Source organism: Pundamilia nyererei, unplaced genomic scaffold (genome assembly GCF_000239375.1).
Source record: "Pundamilia nyererei isolate P.nyererei 1_Seehausen unplaced genomic scaffold, PunNye1.0 scaffold00218, whole genome shotgun sequence".
NCBI classification, from domain to species: domain Eukaryota; kingdom Metazoa; phylum Chordata; class Actinopteri; order Cichliformes; family Cichlidae; genus Pundamilia; species Pundamilia nyererei.
Genome location: NW_005187619.1, coordinates 344,883 through 371,623, shown reverse-complemented (window position 1 = coordinate 371,623; position 26,741 = coordinate 344,883). Strand labels below are relative to the sequence as shown.

General features: G+C 44.7%; 1 protein-coding gene across 1 annotated transcript in view; it reads right to left on the bottom strand.

Moving 5' to 3' along the window:
* Positions 1–25,591, bottom strand: part of cmip (c-Maf inducing protein) — a 38,542-nt gene extending 12,951 nt beyond the window's left edge. The window contains exons 1-8 of the mRNA XM_005748261.2: positions 24,799–25,591; positions 24,301–24,647; positions 6,138–6,263; positions 2,831–2,881; positions 1,492–1,653; positions 1,325–1,366; positions 893–955; positions 707–787 (exon numbers count right to left, since the gene is read on the bottom strand). Of these exons, the coding sequence (XP_005748318.1) occupies positions 707–787; positions 893–955; positions 1,325–1,366; positions 1,492–1,653; positions 2,831–2,881; positions 6,138–6,263; positions 24,301–24,624 (849 nt within the window). The 5' untranslated portion in view covers positions 24,625–24,647; positions 24,799–25,591. The remainder of the gene's footprint in view (positions 1–706; positions 788–892; positions 956–1,324; positions 1,367–1,491; positions 1,654–2,830; positions 2,882–6,137; positions 6,264–24,300; positions 24,648–24,798) is intronic.
* Between the last annotated feature and the right edge of the window lie 1,150 nt (positions 25,592–26,741).

The window sequence follows — 26,741 nt, the reverse complement described above, 5'->3', positions numbered from 1 at the left end:
TCTATTAAGTTGCTGCTCATGAACCAAGGGCTTGTACAGGACTTTATGGACACTTGTGGGAACTTTACATGGCAATTCATTCATTCATGCTTTTTAAATTCTCACAGAACTGAAGACAGCAGACGGATTTAAACTCTCTCATTGAGCAAAATGTGCGTCGTCATCCACTGAGATCAGATTTTTCCAGTGGAAGCAGAGAAAACCACAGAGAACAAAGTACTTTAACCTTTTAGCATTTACAAAGTCTGAAATATATTTCTGCCTGCATGGAAATGCTTCTGCAGAAACCCTTAATTTGAAAGCTAACGGTCTCTGAGGGATTTCTCAATATTTACCAATTTAGCATGACGTCAAAACACAGTCCAACCCTAACCTTAGATGGGTCACAGATGATCTGGTGGGTGATACGACGTTAAATTACAACACAGCACCAAACAGCTAACAGAAAGCTCCCAGGGTTAAGACGCCACAGGAATGTGGCATTTGCAGCCAAAAACACAAAAGTGCCTGCAATAAACAGTCATCAAAAGGAGAGGTGGGCTACGTGGAACCAGTAAAGATTTTTACAGCAGCTCTATCGTTGCTGGGAATCACTGGTCTTGCAAAATCTTCTGCTTCCTAAAAAATTACTTTAAGAATTCTAAAATAAGAAGAAGATAAAAACGGCGCTGTGCAGAAAAGCGGTACCGGACTCAGCCGATCTCACCATGTTGTGTTTGAGGATTCTCTGAACCACAGGAGTGAACACTTCGATCACAACGCTCGACCGCGGTCGCTCCCGACAGTGCTGCAACACACGAGATCGACGGGCGTCAACAAGGAAGCGCTTTTAATTATTTGCAATATTTACGACAGAAGAAACGTGTTCAGCATCCGATGCACAAGAGCTCACCTTACAGAAGAACTCGCACAGATCAGGTGGAGGGTGGTTGTTTTCCAGAAGAGGAGCGATGGCCTGCACAAACACACATGTACACACACAAACGCACACATACAGGTGACTATTTCCATATCATATCTCTTATTTACACAGGCCCAGAGCCAGCATGCTGTCAGGTGAAGGAGCTGTGTGAAAACAGGCCGCAGGTGAGCTACACAAACATTGCAATTTCCCTAAGCATCAAGCTCCCCCTGCTCTGCCCAGTTACCACCGCGTGGGTATCGACCGCCACGGTCGAAAACACACGAATAAAAAAAATGTAGCATAAAGAGAGACACGGGGACAATCTATATTCTTCAGTCTAACGAGCAAAGCAACTGAAGCTTGTTAACGATTAATAAACTTGTTAAATATCAGTTTAGTGCACAGTGACAGCAAACTTACCACGATGATGTTTTCATGATCCTGAGGACTGAGGTTTGAGTTCTGCAAAGGAAAAAATCAAAAATAAGGAAGAACTAATTATGAGTACGTCTAACGATGGAAGCTCTCCACCTTAAAGGAAACGACATCATCACAGCAATGTCACGCAACACGAGTGAGTGTGCTACCTCAGCCAGCAGGGTGGAGATGATGTGCAGTGGAGCTTGGTGGATGGATTCATCCTGCAGCGGTGAGGTCAGAGCCATGTCCACCAGCGCTCTGATCTCCTTTAGCGCCACGTCCCAGCGACTCGGGTTGTTTAGGACCTTGCGATACTTGTAGATCTTTTTCTGCAGGAGAAACGATGCGATGAACAGCTGAGCACCGGCCCAAAGGCCGCAGGACTGCACATGACACATCAGGGTGCTGCGTTTGTGTCTGTTTGCACAGGTATTTGCCTTTGGAGGGCCCAGGAAAACTGCTTGTGTACAATGCTCCAACAAAGAAAAAACAGCCACATAGCTCGATGATGTAGCTGAGTGACAGCTGAGTTTACTACACTGCAGCATGAGAAGCACAGACAGAGCAGCGAATGCTTTTTATCGTTTTTAATGTTCAGTTTAACTTCAGCTTTTTCTACATTTGAACTTCGCTCTTCTGCAACTTATTGACCCACTAAAGCACAAGCGACACCAACCCACAGATGGTTGTTTGTGCCACTGTTGGTGACAACAAACAGCTACTACATGTTGGCGAAGGTGCGCGAGGCTGTCCGCAGGCAAATACTTATGCAAATGGATACAAATCCAAGACCGTAAATCCACCTTTAGACAAAAGGAACCGCAAAGATATGCAAAGAAAGAAAAAAACTAAGCCCACACACAAAAAATACACAGAAAGAAAACAACTGTGGAAAGACACAGACCGCAAAGAGAGACAGAACAGCTACAAAGAGACAAAAAGTTCCTCATAGTTGGATGGAGCCAAGAAAAAAAGGAAAAAATGTACAAAACACCTAAAAAAAAAGCCAAATAAACGTATGACAATGATAAGCAAAGCAGACACAAATCATTAGGAAATCATATAAAAGTGGTTTTTGTCCTCCTTTGTCACAGTTTCCTCCGTGTTTGTGTTGGACTTTTATTTTAAAGGTGTCCCAGGAAACGTGTGTGTCACACACTAACCTGAAACATTTGTACAGTGCAGAAGTCATTGCAAGTACTAAGGCATACTTCCTTGTACAGCTTTATTTAGCTCTGTGAGCACAGCATGGATTCAGACCTGACAGGTTTAGAGGTCTGGTCCTCATAAAGGTCTGTGAAGTGCTATAAAATGCTGTGTGGGGTTGGGGAAAGGTGTGCAATAATAAACATCCATTTCTGATGTTTTGAGATGATAATTCTGCAGTAAATGTCATCGTGTGTGGTAATCTTTACAAAGTGGAGGACAGGGCGAAGGCTGCAGCTTTAATGAGGCTGAAGAGATGATTGAATTCATAGTTAAAGAAAGAAAAAACAGTGACCTTACCTTCCACTGCAGGGAGTGAAACCACTGGTCCCTCAAGTAGCTGTTTGCAGCCTGCAGCAACACACACACACACGCACACACACACACACACACACGCACACACACACACGCAAAATGTCAAATGATTTCGAGTATATCCTGAGACAAACTTTTGCTGCTGTGCAAAAAGTCACAAGTTCACCTTTTAGCCAGCATTAAATGACCAGATCTACAGTTTTATTAAAGACTCCTGAGCTGTGAAGAAGAGAAACAGATTTAATGCACCCATGAAAGCAAACCTGACGGTCAGAGAGCTGCTAAAACAATATCAAAAACTTGCAGTGCTGCAACTGTCAGATGCACAGTTAATAATAACAACCACTCTGTGCATCTGCCAAGAAATCTCTAAGTAATCAAAGTAATTGTAATCTTAGTAATCTAGTCTAATTTAAAGTCTTTTAACTAGAATAAAAATGCAATAACTGGACGTGTCGGACTTCCTGATAAAGTTGATGGCGTCCACAGTGAGACCGTTCCACTCGTGTCTTTAGAAACAGAGCGGTGGCTTCAAATCGCAAATATTTTGCTTGGTGATATCGTCTCAGTGGAAGGACACCAAATATGGATGTTTTATTAAATCAATTAAAATACTCTCATCTCCTGCACCCCCATCGTGACACATCGCACAAACTCACATTAAACCAGCTCAACTGACAAACCTCCAACAAATACGACACAAAGAATCGTCGCCTACTTTATTAATTATTTGTTGTTACCAGTCTGAATGAGTCTGAGCACAACTCAAAGGGACTCTTCTGAACCAGCTGCCGGCTGCTTTTACTCACTAACAGCGCCGCCGTTGACCCGCAGCGACAGAAATGTCTCTGAATGTCTGTTATCATGAATTTCTGTCTATGGTGACAAGAACAGATATGTCGACATTAATTGCTGTATTATCAGAAACTGATTGCATGTTATTTCCAACCCCATTCCATCGCAGTCTGATATCACAGATTGATATATTGACTCTGTCTTATGGCAACACTTATGGCAGGTTTTAGCAACAGTGTTGACAGCCTGACAATCTCATTTAACAGGAAATACATAACTGCAGTCAGATAACTTTATCTTATTGGATAAAATAGATATTGACAAAAAAGTCAAAGAAAAAAAGGTGATAAATACTCAGGATATCACGAAACGTTGAAACGCCGCCGTGCTTGCAGCAGCTTAACGTGAACGCGGATGAGCTCCGGCGTTGGATTCATCTCTACGTTCAAACCTTTTTTAGGTATTCGACTTACACAATGTGCCGAGCCAACCCATGAGCGACTGTTACGACATTATTACTTCAAACTACTTTGTTAATTTGCGCAGCGCTATCATGCGGTGTGCTGCACAAACTGCCTTTGTGGTTGTTCCTGGTACAGTACGTACCAGGAACAACCACAACCACATACAACCGTGTGTGCGGTTCCGCACACACAACCAGAAATCAAAAAGATCACGCACAGAAACACTGCATGCAGCGCAACATGACCACAAAGAGATGCTAAACAACAGTTAAAGGAACAGTTTCTGTGCAGTGAAACAGCTAGGCTTTCAGTTTGTTGATTTTGTATTAAAAGCAGATGTTGGGGCAAGTCAAGTACTAGAGTACTTAAATATAGTAAAGTACAGTACAATTACAGCCTTTGGTGCTCATGAGTACCTGCCTGCTTCAGCTTAACCTACAATATAGCGTCAGGTTGGGGTTTCTAGTCATCAACTTGACCTTCAAATCTACCATCCATCCACTAAACACTAAATGCACGTCAGTGTTCTTTACATAGCTGAAGATTTATTCCAGGTTTGTCAGCGTTCCACGACCAGCAAAGCTTCAAAGTGGGAGCATCGGGCGGTGGTCCAAAGAAGGCCAGCAGGCACAAGCAAACACAGCTGAAGAGGCTGACATTCACTGTTGACCCCCAGCACCAATCATAGGCCGAGCTGTGTATCCAAGGTAATTGGGCTAATGGGTAACGGTACTAAATGTGCCCCCTGAGCGGCTCTGGTTAATGCTGAAATGAAATTTTCTCAGAGTTCAGCAGGTACATGGAGCAACAGGCCAAAGACAGGACCTTGTGTTGTCCCAAGCCAAAGCAGACAGACAAGCTTTAATAAGTTAAAGATCGAGGTAAATTCAGACTGCGTAAAACCGTAAAAATACTCATTTAACAATGCTACAAACAAAACAGCATTTACACAATTATCTGCAATTATTTAACCTTTTGTCACATTCCAGCTGTTCATAGAAATACTTGCTAATAATGAAACTAAATAAATGAAAATCAATGTGACGGGCGCAAACAGAGTGATGCTATTCCAGCTTTAAACATGGCTGCCTAATAAGAAGAAGGATCAATGACCTGATGATAATTTTTACCGTTCTGTTGTGTAACAACAACAGTGACCAGAGCACAGAGCAGAGAGTCTTGATCCAATTATCCACTGGACGCCACATAAGCCACCTCTAAATGTGGCTGCTGCCCACAGAGGTGTCGGCTCCCAGGTTCGTTCCACTGTAGCTGGTCTGGAGTCACCGGTGTCGCTTTGTAGTCATTTAGTGAAGTAAGCGTTGTATTGATGTACAACTGTGATCAAGTTTAAACTTAACCTTTAAATAAGAATCTGTAGTAAGATAGGGCAGATCAGATTTGACAAGCTGACGCAACCAGATGTGGAAAGTGTGTTTTGACCGTGAGTTCCTGGAATGTGCAAATCAAGCCACAATGTTTTGATCTAGTTTCAGAAACTGCCTAGTTACAGATATGCTCCGAAGGAGACAAAGGAGACTTCAGCTGCACGGAGGACTTTGCTCTTAGTAATTTACTAATTGTGCTGAACACAAGAGGTTAAAATTATTAGAGCAACAATCAGTGCAACACTGAAAACATCCACTAACCTCTCTGGACAGCATTAACGTTTTCATTCTGTTGTCTTTGTTTTTAAAGTATTTATAAAGTTTGCAGCGCTTTTGCTGTTTGAAACCTATTTAAATATACACTCTGTACGTTTGTAAGACACGGCAGGTCGGTAACTTGTTGTTAAGTCTGGTTAAATGTTTAGTTAGAAATATGAAGTGTATATCTACATGCTGACAACGTCAACCTTGTTTCCAAATGTTAAGTCTTTTTCTCACTTTTTGACCAACAAATCGTTCGGCCGACCTCGAAGCCCTCGGTGTGACGGATCATTAACACGACCCTGCTCACAGCTCGCACGTGCTACCAAAAACATAACCTCCCTGGTGGAGGCGAAAATAGTCGTAATAATGATAATGAATTACCTGCAGCAGGACGGTGCCACCAGGGAAGCTGAGCTGCACGCAGTACTTTGGGGCATTGTCCCAAGAGAGGAGCTGCAGGTCCTCTATGGAGCTGTAGGGCAATGATGTCTCCATGTAACCGGTGGGCTGGGGAGGAGAGAGGGAAAGAGCAAGAGGATATTAGTCTGCCACTGTCTAACATTTACAGTACATATTGTATATTTAAACAAAGCAGGAGGAGAAAAAGGCATTTATTTTTTACTGGCAGTCAGCTGGAAAGACAAAAAGAAACATATCCCAGGCTAACCTGCCCTGGGTAAACACGAGGCCAAACAAAACCTCCAAATACAGCCGAGTGGTAAATGCTGTGAAAACAGTACACAGAGTAATCTTTATCAGCTGTGGTGACATTTGATTTAGTTCCAAGTAAACATTCACCGAATGCAAGAGCAAAGTGGAAAATCAATTTAGCAAAAGCCATTAATCACGCAAATACACAAACATCAGCCAGAAAGACACGACGGCGGCGCTTTAACTCAACGCGCATGCAGGAAAAGGCCCTTTGGTGCGATGGCAGAGCTCTGATCGCAGTCTCATCGCAGTGCACACGAGTAACACGCCACAACCCGTTTGCTAGTCTCAAAATGATTACAGAAACGCTGACAAATGACCACAAGTTTCCGGACTCAGGAACAGAAGAGTCTTCAGAGAAAGGGAGGCGGGGGGAGCCAAGCAGATAAAAATAACGAGGCTGAGAGAAAGCCACAAGGAAACCGAGCCTGTATATCTTCTAACCCGCAGGAGGAGCTTGAAGAGAAATGTTTAATGCCACTCTAAAATAAGACGAGTGTCGGCCAGCACTGCAGAAACAGCAGCAAATGAATCATCAGCTGATTTCCCAGACGCCGCGTCACTGCGTGATTTTCGACCAATTATTGTCGATGGCAAGATTAACTGTATATCCACACAAATGGCCCGAGTGGACGTCATCTGTAGTGGCTTTCTCTGCATAGCTCTGCTGGAATTATCGTCCTTATTTTGCTTTTCATTTTTCTGAGGCCGTTTCCCTTCAGAAACTTTGGAAAACACAGAGTGGAGAGGCAACATTTTCTCTCAGGGCGGCAGAGCGAGTGTGAAAAGTTTCACTGGGAGCAACTTCGTCACACGTGCAGGACGTCCCGCTCTGAAAGCCATTTCTGTAATCTGTGAAACTGTACAGATTGAGTTTTTATGCCAGTGGTTAAACACAGATAACACATTACAACTTCCATTTTGGCTTCCTCGCGGTGACTTGATTGCAAAACACCGGGTTTGCAAAAACGTCATGAAGTTTGGTATCTAAAGAGAGAAGTGACTAAAGTGTCGTAGCTGACCTGCTTTATTTGGCGTGTTGCTGACTGAGAATGAAACTGGGAGAGAACCACAGCTGATCTGCTCCGTCAGACGTAGGTTTAATAATGCAGTAACCAGGTCTATGTATCAGTAGTAACAATGTAAATATAGTAGCACACATGTAGCTGCCCACCTGACTGAGATGGGCTAAAGTTAAGGACACCCCCTCCTTTTTTTCCTGTTTATTGTATTAATAACATAAAAGTGCAGGCGGGCAGATACAGGAAGCTTAACTCGAGCCACCTTTTCTTCTTTTAAAGCACAAATAATGCAGCAGTTAAACTATTCAACCATAACTGAGAAACGCCACATAAACAGACATCGTTGGTGGGCAGCAGAAGCATTATTTATATTCATTTCATTTCAGCGCTGACTGGAAGAGTAAATCTACACGTTTCAGCTCAGGCCTCTGCGAGCGCCACATCTGCCCCTCAGATAATGTTTCTGATGAAATCCCAGGAAAATCTGCTCTTATCTGATTACAATAACACATGTTTTGGTATCAGTGTGCTCGTAACAACTTGTGACAAAGAAGCCTTTTCCGGATGTCATCAACCTCCCTGTAGTCATCTTTAGGCCTTTTTTGTCATCCTTTGATTTTCAGGTGAATTTGAACCATACGCCCAGGCCACTGTGAGACCTCCCATGATGCTCTGAGCGCTTTCAATCCGCCCCTGGTTCTTTTACAAAGCACTACTGCGTGCCGTCGTCTGGCTCCTCTGTTCTCTTTCCTGCTTTGGTTCCAGTACAGGATCTTCCCGCCTGTTCATTTGGGTCTGTCTCCAGTTGAAGTCTTTAAAGCACCTAAGGACGAGCGCTGCAGTGAACAGGCACAGTCTAAATAAAACGGACTGAATGAGCTGAACATGTGTAGCTTTGTGGCGTTTGCCTTTGCAGCTGTGTTTTCACTCTTTCTGTACGTGGGGCCTCTCGCTCTCTTTTTTTAGTGTTCCAGAGACATTTGTTAACAGTGACTTTAAAAGTATACAAGGCCCGTCCTTCCATGACTCCACTGCATCTTCTTCCCTGCGTGTGCTTCCACACAGATAAACAGCACGTCTGCAGCTCCAGTAAACACAAACACATCTGAGCAGCTACACGAGAGCAGCAGCAGCAGACGCCTGGCGTCCCTCTGCAGCCCGCTCGGGCAGACAGGTGGTTCTCGTCCTTAATTGCGTCCATCTCTCTCTATAGAGCAAACAAACAGCTCCGCCAACCCCACCCTCGGTGAAGAACGTACATGCTATTTCTTTATTTACACCTCCCTCCACGACCGATGGGTGAGCTGGCTTCTCGGTGTAACCCCGCCTCCCCGCAGACAGGATACCTGTTGTGCGCCTGCACCCGTGCGGGATTTTCATTACAGACGACGTCCACGGCAAATATTGGTTCTGGGCAAGATGTCTCATTTCCTCGGAAGAGTAAACCTCAGCCCCTGCCTCTGTCCATCCCTCCGCCTCTCCGTCTGCATGTCTCAAAGCTGCCAAATAGTGTTTGCGGTGGTTTTTTGCACGCACATGACACACTAACAAGATGAACTGCAACATTAAGAGGAGAATATGAAGCCGGGAGCTAAAGGAGACGATAAATGCATTTCTGAATAGGCAGAGGGAGAGCAGAACGGAGACAAACAGAGGAGACTTCAATTTTCTGATAACCGGCCGAGGTTACCATAGATACTCCTTCCTGCACAAGAGCGAGCACTGATTGCCTCTCTCTACCCTTTCCTCTCCCTCTCCTCCTCTTTCAGTCCTCCTCTTTCTTTTTTACATCTTATTCCCAAACCTCTCCTTTTCTTTTTTTTGGCTTATTCTGTCTCTTTCTGTTGTGCTTCTCATCACGGAGAAGGGCTGGAGGAGGCTACGGCTCCTCATCTCCTCGCCGCTCTGCTGCGTTGCTATAGAAACAAGAGGATGGAGATGTATGTTATGTTTTTTTGTTTCCAGGGAGAAGCAGACAGCGAGCAGTGATGGAAGGAGAACGGAGGAAATAAGACACAAAGAAAGAGACCGTGACGCATGAACTATATTTTACAGTAAAACGTTCAGCTCATCTGTGCTGATCACCTCTCCATCACTGGCAGGATTATGGACAGATTTCCATTCAAAACCACCAAAATGTAAATCAGTAGACTTTAAACACCATTTGTAGCGATGCGCCCGTTTATTGGCTGACCATTGGTATCTGCTTTTGTCTTGTTTACAGCCATCAACAAATAAGTAAACAAGATGACATCACCGTGGCAGCGGTCGATGTTGATCTGTTGTCTCCCATCGGTTTTGGCATCCAGTTCCTTGAGTTGGCGATGTTGAATCTGTCCTCATTTAAAAAGACTCCTGATCACGAAAAACAATTTGAACGGGAACTGGAGCAAACGGGTGTTTGGGGCCGAGAACGAGCAGAAAGGAATGTTTGAAGTTTCGCTCCAAACAAGACAAAACGACAACAGTCGAAACCTCCCCATCAGCACTGGGAAAGGAGGTGGAGGAGAAGTTAAAACCGGGAACAAAGATCGTTTTTCTCTCCAAAGATTTTTCCAGAAAGTCTTCTGTGCCGATGTATCATCGAAAACCAGAATGATCATACTTTTGCATTTCAATCCACGGCACCCGCTCGAGGTTACAAAACCAAGGCGGTGCACGACTGCGTGGCTCAAAGGAGACCAAAGTGTGGCTTGTGACGGCGGATGTGGCGTCACTTTTGGCATGTGGCACTGTTCAGGAGTGCGGCAACGCCAGGTACAAGCTCTGCTGTAACAGCTGGCTATCGGCCACATTTTTACATCCCTAACAATGTAACACTGTGGATATGAAATGATGCTCGCTCATGTGAAGAACCACATCTCTTTCCCACATTTCGGTAGCGAGGCGTGGGTACATGCATGCGAGTACCAGGTAAGGAGGTGCTTTGCTCTCTTATATGACGACGTCATTAAATAACACATGATCTCAGTTTCTCCTCTGCAAGTATCCGTGCCAGCTCAAGTAAAGGCTCGAGTTAGCATGGAAGCGTTGGCTTTTCTGTGCATGCAACAGTATACATAAGCACAGGGTGTGGGGCGTGCCTCCTCCTTTACCTTTCAGGTGTGGTGTGACCTTGTGTCAGCATTTGTAAACCCTGACTCAGTCCTCTACAGCCCTGACAGCTCGTCGATACACTGAGTAGAGTTTGCAAAGCGCCGCATGAAGGAGGAGTTTTCTGTTTTTTTTAAACGGCGTGAATGATGAGTCAAAGCAGGAAGCGCATCAGCAGCCAGAGAGAAAGACAAAGAAAGAGAAACCGGAGGAGGGTGACAGAGGAAGTTGCGGGCGACTCAAACAGCTGACTGAACGGGTGTGAGGAGTCACCTGGCAGGTGTTTCACAGGCCAATGACAAAGGCCAGAGCACTGCAGCACATTCACCCCTGGAAGAACTATGAAAGCTAATGTGAGTCGTCAGCCTGAGCAAATTAAATCCACAACGCAACAGGATATTAATACGTAACTTTATATGTAACCATTTATTTTAAAAATGGAAATTATTTGCTCTTCTCAAAGGAAAAATTCTAGATAAAAACCTCAGATGCAAATTTAACGTCGACTAACATTATTTTTCCACACATCTACTTCCTCTTCCATTTTACTCCTTTTACTTCCTCATCCAGCGATACTTCCTTCCTTCCTTTCCCCCCTTCCTTCTCATGCTTCTCCTACTTCCTTAAGCTTATTTCTCGCTTCCGTCCTTCAACTCTTTTTTCAGTTCTCCTCACCTTTTTGGTATTTTCCTCCCCTTTTAGTCCACAAATCCTCATGTTTTTCATTTGACATATTTCCTATTCATGCCCCCATCCTCTCACCATTTCCCCAATTTACTTCCTTCTCTCGTGTCTTGTTTCCCAACCTGTTTCCCCTTTCCTTGTTTTCATTTCCTAAAGCCTTCCCCGTCTCTTAGTTCCTTCACAAAGCCCTCTTCCTACACTTCCTTCACTTAACATCTCATTCTTTACTTTCTCTTTGCTTTCTTTTCTTTCCAACTTCATCCATCTTTAATTTCTCCTCCCTGACTGAATACTTTTGTCCACTTCCTTTTACCTCGACCACCCTTTTCTTTTACAATTCTCCTTCAACATCCTCCACTGCTCCTTTCTCTCTGCCTTCATTTACGACACAATACATTTTTTCCAGATTTCATTTACTTTCTAATCCTTCTTCCTTTTCTTTCCTCTGCTTCCTCTTACTTTTTCTCTTCACTGGATTGGAACCATTTCACCTCCTTTTGACTCCTTTACCTTCTCCTCCCTCTCCCTCACACCTTCCTCTTTTCACTTCATGTTTCTGCTGTTCCACGTAAGTCATATCGCTGAGCGTACTGAGAACAGATGAGGACAAACAGAGGATATAATGACGCAGGATGTCAGATATGTCACCGTATCTAGAAACACTGAGGAAACTGAGAGAAGTCTGGTTGGAGAAACTTTATTGGCGTCTTGCAGTCAACGCCATTTGGTGCACCACACACACTGACAGCCGCAGCCCTCCTGCTGGAGACAGATAGCAAGAGGAAAAGCAGGCTTTGGAGGGCTGCACATTTCTTCCTGTTCCTGTCATCGTGCAAACATTACCCTTTCACATCCTGTGTTCCTGCGTGCTCTTATTTACCAATAACAGCCTTTCCCGAGCAGATGGACGTTCAGCGGCGACCCAGATTTGAGGGGTGGCTACGGTAACGGAGAGACCCCCGCTCAGCGTGACCAGCAGGTTGATCACACGCTAACATAAACATGTCACGTGTTCTGTTTAGGGGCTTAGTCACACAGCAGACCTCGTGCAAAGCTGCTCGACTCAAAGCATTAGAGTCACTTCCCTCAACGATAAGCCGCTGCACTTCTCCATTTGCGAAGGAACGAGCAAACTGCAGCTCGTAAACACACCCGCGGCGCACTGTCAACAAGCCGGGCGGGCCGCCCCAGCGTTTGGTGCGCTGCGGCTTGACACGGTTCCAAGAAACGTTTAAAGTCAAGGAGCGCTTCGGCGTCGCTACAGCAGGAAATGAGGAACCCCTCCAGCAAAGACTTAACGCGGGACGGTGCATGTGGGGGAACAGTGTGTGCACACAGCAGCACCAAACTCACTGAAGGTGTTACACGTGTAGCTTAACGCTGCACTTGATTAATGCAACTCGCAGCGTTGCAGCAGAAAGAAGAGCAGAGCTTTGCATGTGCAGGACTGAGGACGGAGACAGAGGGACGTCCACTTCCTGCTTCCAGCATCAAGACGAATCGCATTTAACAAACATGATTGATTCAAGTGGTCATAAATCTTCATCATTTATGTTAATTGTTTTATTTATATAGCAACAAATCCTGGTATTACATTAGATATATATTTGCAGTCTTACAGGTCTTTGATATCCTCTCAGTATACAATATACAAAAAGAATAAATTGCTAGTTTTAATAATTTCAAAGACCAAAAAGTCAAAGGAGGAATGTCAGTTTTCCAAAACAACTACACCGGTTTTTACTGCCACATTTGTGCCCCTGAGGCTTGGCTAAAAGCACAAAATGGGTGTAAACATTCTCCACAAACCACAAGTTTTCTTAGAAAAAGAGAGAAAAACGAGCACATTCTCTTCTTTTTCTTCAGTAATATTTAAGTTTACAAGAACAGGAACGGGTTAGTGTCACTTTAAGTTTGGAGCATATGCTTAGAAGTTTTACAAGCCGTTCATTTTAGGACGGGACAGCGACCAGAACATCATCTGTTGCCACATTTTCAAATACAAGCAGATAAAAATAGATCCTGGAAAGCTGTTTCTGATTTATTCCTCACCCTCATTCCTGCGCTAACAGTATGTGGAATGTGCTCAGCACACAAATGATATGATTAGCCTTTAATTTGAAAACTAAAGCGGTATTAGGGAGTGTGTTTAACACCAGCGGGACATCAGGATATACTGACCAAAAAGCAGCAACAACTAAACAAACAGCACAGTAATAATGGGTGTAGCGGTTCCTGGCAGCCTGCAACGCCGTGAGCGGCTCGACTCCGGCTCCAAACGGAACGTTAACCCAAACAAAACTGTAAATCACACTCGAGAAGCTCACATGCACACGCACACGTTGCTGTGACTGTGGAGGAAGGTTGCTGTGGAAAACAGGCCTGCCGTGAGCTGTCGTTATTCCCCGCCGCAGCAGGTCGGCGCTCGGTGTTGTGACACACAACAGACCTGAGCGCAGACACGCAGTTACATCAGACAGTGTGAAAAGCGTGGCTGAATATCCTTCTCCTGTTCAGGTATTTAATGGAAATACTGGAGCAGCAGAGCGAGCGATACGTCGGAATGCAGATATGATCGCAGCACGGTTCACTGACAAGTTGTTTAGCAGGTAACATGTAAGACCTGCTTAACTGCACACACAGCATCCCTGCGACAAACTGCAAACTTTCTATCATTGCACCTCGTTACCTGCTGGATGTAGCAGCTATTCCTCACACTAAAGAGTCTAAATACTTTTCATCCACTTTCTTCCGCCTACTCAAGTCATGGTCAGCTGGAGCCTATCCCAGCCGCCGTGGCGCAGGAGGCAGGGTGCACTCTTGTACAGGGCCGCTTTTCACATAATGCCATCTGTATGAATGCACAGGGCTTCACGTGGCACTGAAACTGTCCTGTAGCGACTTTGATTTCTGGCTGAATGTCAGTGCTAAAGCTCCGAAACTGCAGCAGCTTCAACCGTCACCCAGAGAGACTAATGAGTTTGTTGCTGGTTACGTTGTGGAGGAGATGCTACAGTGATCTCTGTAAAGTCAATACACTGAGGTAAATGTGCAGCAGGCTACACACCCTATGAACAAAACCAGCATGTGGATGCCGAACTCAGAGGGCTTTTTATCTTTGGCAGCGAAGAAGTGCACTGATGACTTCTCCGTGCAGGTAAAGCAGCAGTGTAACCAAATCCCTTTTTATGGCTCTAATCTAACATGGCAAGTAATGTAATATCATTAATGACGACAACAACTTAAACACTGATCAAACACATTAGAATTCCAGCCTAACACTTATCTGTAAATATCCTAACACACAGGATTCGAAGCTTCTTTTATGACCTTTTAATGGCATCTGAAGACGTGCAGACAAACTGAGGAGTAACGTCATTTCGTATATAAATACGCAGCGATTTAACTGCCTGACAGTCTGTTCTGAACCAACACTCAAATTCACTTTAGCCTTCAAGGTTTTGTTCCCTTGGTGGTGTTTTTGTGTTTTAAGATTAGATTGCGATACTGCCCCTGACGTTGAGGCCATGGCTTCACTGCTCATTGTGGTCTGGTGATGAATGAGCTCAAGACGTCACCAGCAAGAAGGCCAGACAATACATCAGGGGCATCGGGCACCGGTTCTGACCCCCCCAAACACTAAACCAAACTGCTGCAGTCACTTCCTGAATAAAAGCAGTGTTGAAACGCATTCGTCCCTCCACTTTTTTGTTTAAATATATGCTTTTTCAAATCAAGTTGCCATATATTGTGAAAGTGTAGCCTGTGATTTGTTTTTCTGACTCATCAGGTTTCAGGGCTGATTTTTTTCTTATATGAATAAAAATCTTTCATATCAGTGCAGATGATTCAACAACAGGAACATGCTTGGTTGAAGCTTTGTAATTAATGTATTATTAATTCAGAAATACGTACAGTACACAGCACCATCAATGCAACAAACACTACCGAGGTTTTCTTTTGCTTAGTCACTCATTTATTTCTGCTGAAGATGCTCCAAGACCACCACGTGAACTACTTGATCCTGCGTATTCTAAGCATTTGGCGTTGACGGCACAATAACGGGATTTCTTGCCTCCTGCCATTCACAAATAAAAAGGAGGTTAAATAAATCTTGAACGCTACTTTAAATGTTTTCTAAATGTGCGTCACGTTTCCACGTCTCGGTTGAAACTTTGAACCGAGGTCTGCAAATTTTGTCATTAGACGGCGAGCGTGAGGCTCTGGATGGGCAGCTTTTTGTTACTCCAGCTGTTCACGTCCACAGCGGAGCATAATGTAAAGTAATGGCAGATGAGGTCAAAAGGCACCAATGAGAGGAGGGCAGTGTGTTCATTTTAAAGGCGTCACGTGTGACTCCTGCTTCCCACACGGCACCGTAGTATTGTTCTCGTCAGCCTCCTCTTTGCCAGCTCGTCCTCCACATCTGCAGATGACACTCATCGCTTCTATGAGTTTGACACAAACTTGTTCATGAGGTCACGTGACCTACAACTCGACGAACAAATGCTTGTTTGGTCGTCATTCTGTATGCATGCGTGCTTTTCTTACTGTTCTGGTTTCTGCAGCCAAAAACAACACAAAGAAGCAACAGCTGTTTAGAATGGAAAAACTGATTTTTTTCCTTTTCCTGGGCTTTTAACCAGACTTCTCACCAGTCATTTCATCTGATGTTGGCTCCAAATAGCTAGGGTCACTGCTGACGGTAAAATACTGCAATCTTAATGCACTCCAGAGTTTTTTTTCCCCCTCATTAAAAACACATGCTTATTTTTACATTATTCTTTTTTTTTTTTTTTTTAGCCAGAGAACACTGTACGAGCGAGGTAAAGAGATGCAGAGAGTAAACTCAGAGGCAGTTTATTAATCAAAGAAATGACTGGCTTGTCTCTGGTTAGTCTATCAATCTGCCTATTGGTCCGTATCAATACATTTAGCTGTTTTACTGTCTTGTTTTATTAGATACAGCACAAGGAATCCAGGCTACAAAGCACAAACTCTTCATCAGCACCTTCAGCATACGTTGGCTGATTTATTTGCACTTGTTTCCTTTCATCTCAGTGTGGGAGTCTTTACTGCATGCTCCTGTCATTTACCGTCACATTGAATCCACTTTTCCCTGCTGTTACTATGTTCCACACACACGTGAAGCTGGAGACGGACGAATAAAGTTAAAAAACAACACGTGCATTAAATCACACGACCTTTTAAGAGAGGATGAAGTCGATGAAAATGTCATCTGAACTTTTCTTTTTCAAATTTTGGGCAGTTCAGTCAAAAACTGCCGCAAATGAAAAGAAAAAACACTGCCGGGGTAGCAGAAACAGCTCCAACCTGCTGACTCTTTGGTGTTAGCCTCTTCAGTGTTACATTAGTCCTCAGTCACGCAGGGATACGCCCCCTGTTGGAAAAATGCACATTCCCTATCCGGTTGGGGAGTGGTTGCTAGAGGTCGCTAGCAACCAGTGTTGCTAACTTAGCGACTACATTTAGTGAGTTTTCAGACCCCCTTAGCAAAAATTTTCTAAAAAGCGACTAGCGACAAATCTGGCGACTTTTGCTGGTGTTACTGGAGACTTATAACGACTTTCTGACGTGAAAGCAAGTATCGCTCTCACACTCAACAAGCACGGGTGCTGCCGTGGGCACCTCGCCCTTACCAAAGGCAGCAGATAGTCCTCAGGCAGCAGTCCCCCCCAGCTGCCATCAGAGTTCACCCCTACACGTTCAAACCGCTAATGAACGGTGCATTAGCGAAGCCGCTGCTCCCGCGCTGATTGTAATGCAGGGTGGGAGCAGCAGTAAATGTACAGTTTTCTTTGTCTAAAATAAATCAACTCCATCTTGTACATCCGATTTCGACTAACGCTGTTCTGGTGAGGTTTGCTATGACCATTTTGATTGTTAATGTAGTTTGTTAAAAACGCTATGGTTAAAAATAGTCTTCTTTCACTGTTACTTTTTGTGGATCAAAAGTTTTAAAACTACTTAAAAAGACACTCAAAAAAGAAACTCCGCCAGTGCCTATTTCGGGTCACCAATTATGCAAATTAGGTGATGAGGTCATTTAGCAACTTCTAGCGACTTTTAGGACAGCCAATAGCGATTTTCCTTATTGCTAGCAACTGATGCTGCACTGAGAACCTCCTCACAATGGTTTTGGCCACCAGCAGCACTCATGGTCTGGTTGTAAACTTGGGTAAACTACTCAAACAGCGCTACGGTGAAAAGTGTGATGGAAACGTGTTAATGACAAACTTAGGCTGAGGAAAACTTGACTAAAATGTTGACAGCTCAGTGAGTTAACTTAAAGACAGCTGCTACACAAAGCTATGCTAGTACGGAAAGAATAACAGTATAACATGAACAATCCATTAGCTCTTGCTTGTTATCTTGTGACACATTTGTGCATCAGCCACTAAATCATGCAAACGATTAGACAATGCGCTGCTGTGTGACATCAGAGAAAGCTTAAAATGCAAACGGGCGGGCGGGATGTAAATTTCAGTTTAGGTGGAAAACAACAAGTTTCACAGCGTTCAGCTACAGAAAAGCACTGTGTGCAACTTCCCACTGCCCGAACTGACTACAGCTTCTTCTTTTTTTTCTTCCCCAGCTGCCTTAAAAACAGCCCACAGTTTTCCTGAAAGACACGACTAAAAACAATAGAGAATAACTGCTGCTTGGCTGCAGTCTACATTCTTTTTTCTCCCTCCTGACAAACTCTGTCGTTTGGTTTTCTCTGTTTTCCTTCACTTTATCCATCACTCGCTGACACACATAACAAGGCAGAATAAGGGGAACGAGTCCAATTCCAATCCATTCTAAATATCATAAATCAATATGGCAGGGAGCACCATCATTCCTGACTCCAAGTCAGATCTTTGCCTAATGGCTGCATTGTTCAAACACAGACTGGGAGGATCCGTTTTTTAAAGTATGAACACGTATGGTGGCCTGTCAGGGAGGTCTGCTCAGACCTGTTTGGGACTCTCTTGGCATTTTGTATTATCAGAACTGCAAAAACAAGATCCTTCTGCTTTTGGGAGCAAAACATGTGGCCAGCCGATCTGGATGTATACTTTTATCCTCTACTCTCCTGCACAAGCTTTCTTCACCACCTTCAGAGTAAAAGCTTCAGGATTGGCAGCGGTCACGTGGTTAGCAGCGTCACCGCACAGCAAAAAGGATCTGGGCCCAAAACTGCCGGCCAGCTGGAGGCCTTGCTGTGTGGAGTTAGCATGTCCCAGTGCCTCGGTGGCTTCTCTAAAAGTACTCCAGCTTCCTGCCACAGACCAAACACGGACTTCTTAGGTTAATCGCCGATTCTAAATTGGACACAGCTGTGGATGCAAGCCAGGTGTAGAGCTTAAAGAGGGTAGGATAAGTTGCTGCGTGAAAAGGAGTGCAAAACTTTTAAACTTTTAAGGAAAAATCCAATTAAAAGTTCAGGATTTTCAGTCCTGCAGGTCAAGACTGCGTCTGGATGTAATCAAATCTATCGCTGCAGAAGCATCTCTGAAAACAGGGGCACATTTAAAATGGTTCAAGATATCACTTTTGAGGCTAGAGCAGAGTTTCCTGTCTTTGTACAAATCATAACCAATCAGCTGCTGCTTAGACCTACTTTAGAGATGGTGGAGATAGGTGGCTTGGCGTTGAGGCCTGCTCTATGAAGTTGAATGACGCATTAAGCAACCACATCAGGAAGTCTAGCTGACTTTTCTTTCCTTTTTTTAAAGAAACTAGGGGAGTTCTAACAGCTGGGCTGAAACTAAAAGCATCAGTGATGTGACACTTTTAAAAACAATTTCTGTCCTGAAAATGAAAACTAGAATACTATGAACGCATATTTTCTCAATGTATAATCGGCAGCTAATTGCTGTTTTCTAATTAGTGAAATGTAATCATGTTTACCTTTAAACTTTTACACTGTAAAATGGATCTGAGTGCAGCAGAATAGGTCCTCTTTAGGAGTTTTGGAATTGGGCTTGCTTCACTCATGGAGGTGAATCATTTATATTGTCAGTGTAAAGCTACAGCAGGTCCTAATACTTCTTAACTGTGAGCCTGACTGTGTTAAGAGCTCTGTTAGCATCTCACTAACAGCTGCTGAGCTGCACACCCACAGCTCCGTGCTGTGCAGTTGTGTCGTCGAGGATCAGTTTGTTCTACGTCTTCTTTAAAGATGCAGCTCTGCGCCGTTTCTTCTGTGCTCCCTCAAGTGTGACACTTCCACGCCTCCCACTCGTCCCACACGTGACACTGCTGGACACCTCGGTGTGAAGGAGTTAGGTGTTACAACTCAAAGTTAATCCGAAGTGTAACACGTTCAGCAAGGTGACAATAACACACGGGCTCATCCACACAGTGACTGAGAATAACAGGCACGTGTTTTCATTAATGTGAAACCTGTTTGTGCGACTTCAGCCGCTCACACTTTAGGATTCGCCACACAGCAAATCACCTGAAACCACCTACAAGACTAGTTTTCTCTTAGAGAAACAGGACGTCCCTCAGGTCTGCCTCTGTCATTTTGTTTGTTCTTCAGACACTTAAAAATGACTAAAAATGTCATTTACAACATTTTTGGTCATCTTTTGCAGTCTTTTTGAGGCTGTGGTCATTTTTCATCTTTTACGGTCCTTTTTGCTCTTTTGTCGCGTGTTCGTGCAGTCATTTTGAGCGCATTTGTGTTCATTTTCCATCTTTTGTTGTTGTTTTTTCTCGTTCCATCAAGGAAACATGGTCTCCAACGCTCCGACTCAATCAGTCCAGCACAATGCTGTGAAAAAATAAAGTTCCATGTAACCAGTTTATCTGTTCTAAAAGTGACATCATGGGTCACACCAACGCACACCAAGATAGATCAGCGATGTTGCTTCTTGCTAAATATTTCACCTATAAGGACATGCGAGATAGCGATTCTTAAATGCCAAGTTCAACCTCACCATCTAAAATGAACCCAAAATAATCAGGTTCCTTTCATCTCTCGCCTTTTGTGAGCGAGACGTGATATAGGAAGTGCTTTCCTGCACTTTGCAGCCTTCTTACATAAATGTGATGTAGGTTATGCTTCTGAGCACAGCCGTGGCAGGAAGGTCTGTCGAAGCAAGGAATGAAAAGTGAGTCACAACCCTCCCTCCTGCTACTCAGCGAGAGACAGAAAAAGCATTTAACAGATGAGTGAAAGCCTAAGCGACTGCAACTGTCTACACTTGTGTACACATGAGAAGGATTTTAGAAAAATGGCAACCACTTTAATTTAATTCAGGTGAAACCCTCTTGGCAGCGGCGCTCAGTTTCACAGAGCTTTTTGTCCTCACAATCATCTCGGTTATTTGCAGAGCGTGGGGATGTTGTTGGAGACGCAGAGTCGACGCTCTGTGGAAGCAGCCCTGCTGGAAGAGCGCAGAGCAAATGGGTCAGCATTGTTCGTCGGCCCACATACCGGCTCCGCTTGACGCTGGGCACAAAAACTCCACTGAGGACGTGCACATTCACGCTCCCGGCCTGAATAAAACCCTGTTTGCTCAGATTTCAGCCTCTACGGGGGCAAAGAATAGGAGACGGCTCGCAGGCGCACCGCTGCTGCATGAGGATTTCTGAATAAACGCCACATGTGACATAATTCAAAGCAGCATTAACGTCACACGGTAGATTTCCTGAAACGAAGCAGGCTAACAGACATTTTGTGATAAATGACACCACTTGGTATTTGCAGTATGGTAAGAAAATATGCGGTGCTGAGTGAAGGGCTGTTTGTTGCTGAGCGATTTACAGGATAACATATGAGACATCAGCCAATAAGCTTCTAATATGTCATATTAAAACAGACGACACAGCATGCAGTCAGGAGGTTTGTCAGAGCAGGACAGAAATGTCCAAAATGAACCGACTTCTAGTTTGCAGTTTTAAAAGATTCAATCAGAAATTATTGTTTTTTAATGCTTTTGAAAATAAAACTAAAAAGATTGCATGAAAAGGTGGAGGCTTAACTGATACCTGCAGGTTGTTTTTGCATTCTCAGCAGCAATAGTTTCACGACTAGTGTTCACAAAGCACGAGGGTCACAGACAATGACAATGACCCCTCAGTGTGGTTATTTTTAATCAGTATTCTGACGCATATCCAGACCCACCCAAGCAGAGATGCCCAGACCTCCTCCAGCTCCTCTGGGGTGGACACTGAGGTGTTCCCAAGCCAGCTGAGGGACACCTGTCCAGCGTGTCCCGGGTCTCCTCCCAGCTACAGGTGCCCACAACACCTCACCTACGAGGCCTCCAGGAGGCATCTTAGTCTGATGCCTCTGCTTGATCCCTTCGATATGATAACGATACATGGACTGAACCCATTTACGCACATTCATATAGGCACTTCTTTTCTCCATCTAGCTGCTTACTGTCTAACATTCAGACTCCAATCAATGCATCAAGGGCAACTCGGGGTTCAGTTTCTTGCCCAGGGATACTTTGCCACGTACACTAGAGCAACCAAGGAATTGGCTCACCAATCCTGCGATTAGTAGATGGCCTGCTCTACCTGCTGAGCCACAGCCAGCCCATTATGGAGCACCTGAAAGGCCGAGCTCCTCACCCCATCTCTAAGGCTGAGCCCAGTACAGAGTGTACTACACATTTATAAAAACCGTTACAGTTTTTCATTTTCAAATATTTTTTAATTTCAAGTGTTGTTTAAATGTCTTTGTTATCTTTAAATTAATATATACAAGATATTGGATAATATGGTAAATGGCCTGTATTTATATAGCGCTTTACTAGTCCCTAAGGACCCCAAAGCGCTTTACACATCCAGTCATCCACCCATTCACACACACATTCACACACTGGTGATGGCAGCTACGTTGTAGCCACAGCCAGCCTGGGGCGCACTGACAGAGGCACCCCAGGGTTGTTGGAACTTTACAATTTGCAAAGTCAAAAACCGAAGAAATCCCCCCCACACACCTCCCAGCTACTAAATTATAGTTTATACAATTACTTCAAACTGCAAACATTTTCTGAAGTTATCAGCAGATTTTAAAGAAACATCTGCTGTGGCTTTACATCCAAAATACCAACAAAATATCAATTTAAATTAAAATAATTCAAGTGGGGCCAATATAGCAGCGCTCTATCAGTATCTGCATTTATAACAGCTGATAAATGTAAAAAGTAAAGAAGAGATGAAAGAAACACCCTTCAGCCATGTTGTAAGTGTTGATGTTACATCTTTTGCCCACCAGGGGGCACTCTGCAACTTTCCTGTCAGGAACAGAGGGAAGTTTATGTGACAGTAAAATTATTTTTTTAACTGCATTGATCAAAATATCTTAATTACTGGTAAATATCTGCACATAACAAACGTTGGGAAAATGTGTTCGCGATTTGTGTCTTGCAAAGAAAAGAAAAGGACAACGTATCATTTCATCATCATACATCAGTATCGTTCTTACAAATCTTGTATTTGAGGCTACAATGAATAAATAATGATAATTACAAAAAAAATATGGGATGTATTTTTGTGTAATCCCACTTTGAACCACAAGATGGCACTGGGTATTTAACCTGGCACACCTTTAAGGACATATTCATATTGGTGCCCTGGAAAGGGGCAACTCTGATGTTAACAGTAACGTGGTAACTTTGAATTAACCGCAATAATTGCTTTTGCAGAGGCTGGTTACACAAATAACTACGGAGTCGTTATCAAAAGAGCTGCACGTTATTTTTCTATTAATCAGCTAGTTTCATGATACCTCATCCTGTAAATGAAAACACTTGCATATAACCCCTGATTCCTCGCACATATCTCAGGGTGTCATGGACTTGCTGTGTTACGCCCATGAGATAATGCAAAAAGGCGACCAACAATCAGTGTAAGGCAAAAGTTGAGCCGTGACGTATATATATATATCCATTTTCCCTGAAAGCTCTACGATTTCTCGAATGTGATATTTTGCATGAATTCAGAAAGTCATCAACTATATCAGAAAGTCTTTTCTGAAATAATAACAGCTGCCAAGGTGTTGCACACTGCAGCAAGCAGTTCTGCAAACTCCTCCAGCGTGGGTGTGATAGGCAGACGTCCAAAGGGCCTTTAACAAGGTGTGCTGATAAAACACGCTTTGAGGAAAATGTCACGAGATGATAACAACAGAAGGGGGAAATCACAGGGTTTAATTGTTCTGCTAACAATTACAACTGATCCCTACTGACGCGGGTCCTGTTGCAGTTAATGCTGTAATTACAGAGTGTGTGATTCCTCCAGGCTCTTCAGCTCCTAAAATAATGGCCATGTTGTTTCTTTTGAAAGGGGGAAGCTGCTGGATTTCCTTCTTTATGTCTACTGGTTAAACAATCCCATTAGATCCCATCCAGGTCTGTTTTCATTGGCTCAATCAGCTGATTACCAGGACCTATAGGCCTGCACATCCGCAGAGGAAAGAGCCTCCATGTGATCACATGACCAAAGAGACGTCACCCCGTCAGAGCATCCTCTTTCTCTTGGCCTCCCTCTGACAGGCAGGAAGCAGCAGCGCTTTGTTTGGTCAGGTTGCTGGAGTAGACCTTCAGCTGGTTTCATGTTACACACCTAAAGCCTAAACCCCCCTCCCCCACAGATGGCTTTTATTCCAACACATTAAAGGAAGAAGATCTTAGCTGTTAATATTTAAAACCCAAACGCAACAACCCCTCCCGGAGTCAAAGGACGAGCTCAAAGCGAGAGAGAGGCACCTGGGAAGCCGGCAGGGTCGCCGGGAAGGTGAGGAGAAGTGATGGAGGTGTGGCGGGGAGGGGTTCCAGATTAGGAGCAGGAGGGAAAGCAGTGACAGGCTGCCTTCTTCCAACTGCGTCAACAGCAGACTGTGCGTAATCTGGGTGCGCGTTCAGACACGAAAAGGCAAACAGCAAAACTGGAATGTGAAACGCAGCATATTATGAGGAAAGTGTGTGTGTGTGTGTGTGTGTGTGTGTGTGTGTGTGTGTGTGTGTGTGTGTGTGTGTGTGTGTGTGTGCCGGAAGGTTCCTTACCGTGGCCGAAGTCAGGCTGCTGTCCGCGAGCGTGAGGTGATGCGGCTCCCATCTCCGCAGGAACTTGGAGGTGAGGATCTTGCTGAGGAAGGTGCGGGGGTGTTTGACCACGCACACCTGGATGTCCCCCTCATGGAGCAGCTTGTATCGCATCCCGCTGCTGCTGCAGTGATGCAGGGACCTCTTGCACGGCCCCGCGCCCAGCTTCGTGTTGTTATTGCTCTCCGACATGTCCGCCAGCAGAGGCTTGTTCTCCTCGCACTGGTAGAACTGATTGTTGTGCGGCTCGCTGCCTTCAACGCCGCCGCCGCTGGTGAAATCCATAGTTGTCTGTAATCCAACAGTTTCTGCTCTCAAGGGGGGGAGAGTGAGCGCGTCGCCACGACACGACAATCCGACATGAATATGTAAAAAACCAATATTAATAATAATAATTTTTAAAAAAAATGAGGTCGTTCAGATCGAGCTTGGGGGTGGGGGGTGAGGGGGGGTACCTACCTACCAACCAACTGCTACAACACGACCTCGGTTACTGTAGACAGGCGCAGAAACGCCACCGATCAGTGTCTCAAGGCAGGAGATCCAGATGTGGGGAGATTTTCGTGACACACTGCAAATAATCCACCATTTTCCTCCCCGCACAATGCCCCATAAATTGTCTCCACGGTGCGCGTCTCGCCTCCCCCTCCACCACCGCCACCAACGAGCTACTCAATATGTTAGGGCCATGGCCTTATCCATTCCGTCCGCCCTGGCTCCAAACGCAATAATCCACAGCGAGAAACGTGCGGGATTCACGAGGAAACGGGACGAGTATCCAATGGCGGCGACCGTGGGCTCCTCCGTGGGATTTTGTGGTCATTACAAGCTCACTGGCACGGTTTCCTTTTATTCAGTCTTTTCCCCCTATCTTGGTGTAAAGCAGCCAGCACTCTCCGGCAGCGCCGAGCCGATTGGTCCTCGCTCGTTCATGTGACACCGGACTGACGTCAATGGGGAGGTGAGCGGATGAGCCGTGTGTCTTTTGCGCTTGAGTGTCTGCCGAGGGCGCACGCTCGAGCTTCGCTCACCCTCCTCCCCCGTGCGCGCAGAAAAATGGAGGAGGGCGCAGCGACTTCAGGCGAATCCTCATTTTCTTTTGCCAGTTCTGAGGAAATGATGCAGCGTCGTCACTTTCCAGGGAAGGAAAAGACGATCGCTGGCGGGCTGATGCGTGCAGGCGACGGGCAGTTTACACAGCTCCGAGCTGCTGATCGAAATCTGCCCCCACAGCCAGATTAGATACATCTGCCATTTGCAAAGGCAGAGGTTAGTTTTCTGTGGCTCTCAGAGACAACTTTGTGAACAGAAATGGGGAACAGAAAGGAAAGGGATTGATTTTTTTAAAGTAATATACATTATGTACATAAAATGAAGAAATTTGTATTTACAGGCCTCAATGTTGGATATCATTTGTTATAAATTCTGAAACCAGATCGGACAGAAAAGTAAATGATCCCTTTAAGTGTATAGACTCAGCAGTTATGATAATATGACAGCAGCTGGGAATGATTATTTGAAAGCAGAACATAAAGCCTGAGAGCTTCACTGCATTATATTCCAGTATGTGTTGAACCTGAATCTTTTGCAAAAATGAATCAGTATCATGAAGAGGCTGCTATGAAAGCTGCAACCACCAAACACCCGCAGAGGGTCAGATAAGTCCTGAAGAGTCAGCTGCATGGGAAGAACAAGACCTGGGCAATGAACACCTAAGGCCTGCCGGTGATCAGGTACCCTGCTGGGATAATAAGCTGACCAAAGAAGGAGATAGGAGCCACTGACTCTGACTGACATGGGGGCTTTCTCCCCAGATCCAGCACCCTGAAACTGTGTGCTACGTGGAAGAAAGGTGGCTGAGGACTAGTGAGTGTCAGAGCCGCTGTCCAGGAGGAAACAACAGATCCATGAGTAGCCTACATCTGGAAGATGGCCACAACTGATAGTGTGCTTAGTGAATACCTCAGGCAGCAGCAACCTGAGAAAGGGGAGGGCCCTGCACAGCATATCTGATAGAAGAAGTGACTAAAGTGGCTAATAATTGAGAAATCCTACCAGTGGCTGAACAAAGTTGAACTGAAAGACAGCACAGAGGGACTAATCATGGCAGCACAGGAACAAGCTCTGAGCACAAGCTCCATAACATAAAATAAGTATACATAACAGCAGGGTGCAAGATGCTAGCAGGCAGGGCATACATGGAACGCCATGACATGGAAGTCATTCTCGAGTGATCGAGCGGAGAAACTGGTGATGGCTAACCAACCGTACATAGTGGTGGTAGACAAGCAGAGAAAGATGGCTGTAGTGATAGATGTAGCGATACCAGATGACAGCAACATCAGAAAGAAGGGAAACGAGAAGCTGGAGAAGATGTGGAGGGTGAAAGTAACAGTGGTCCC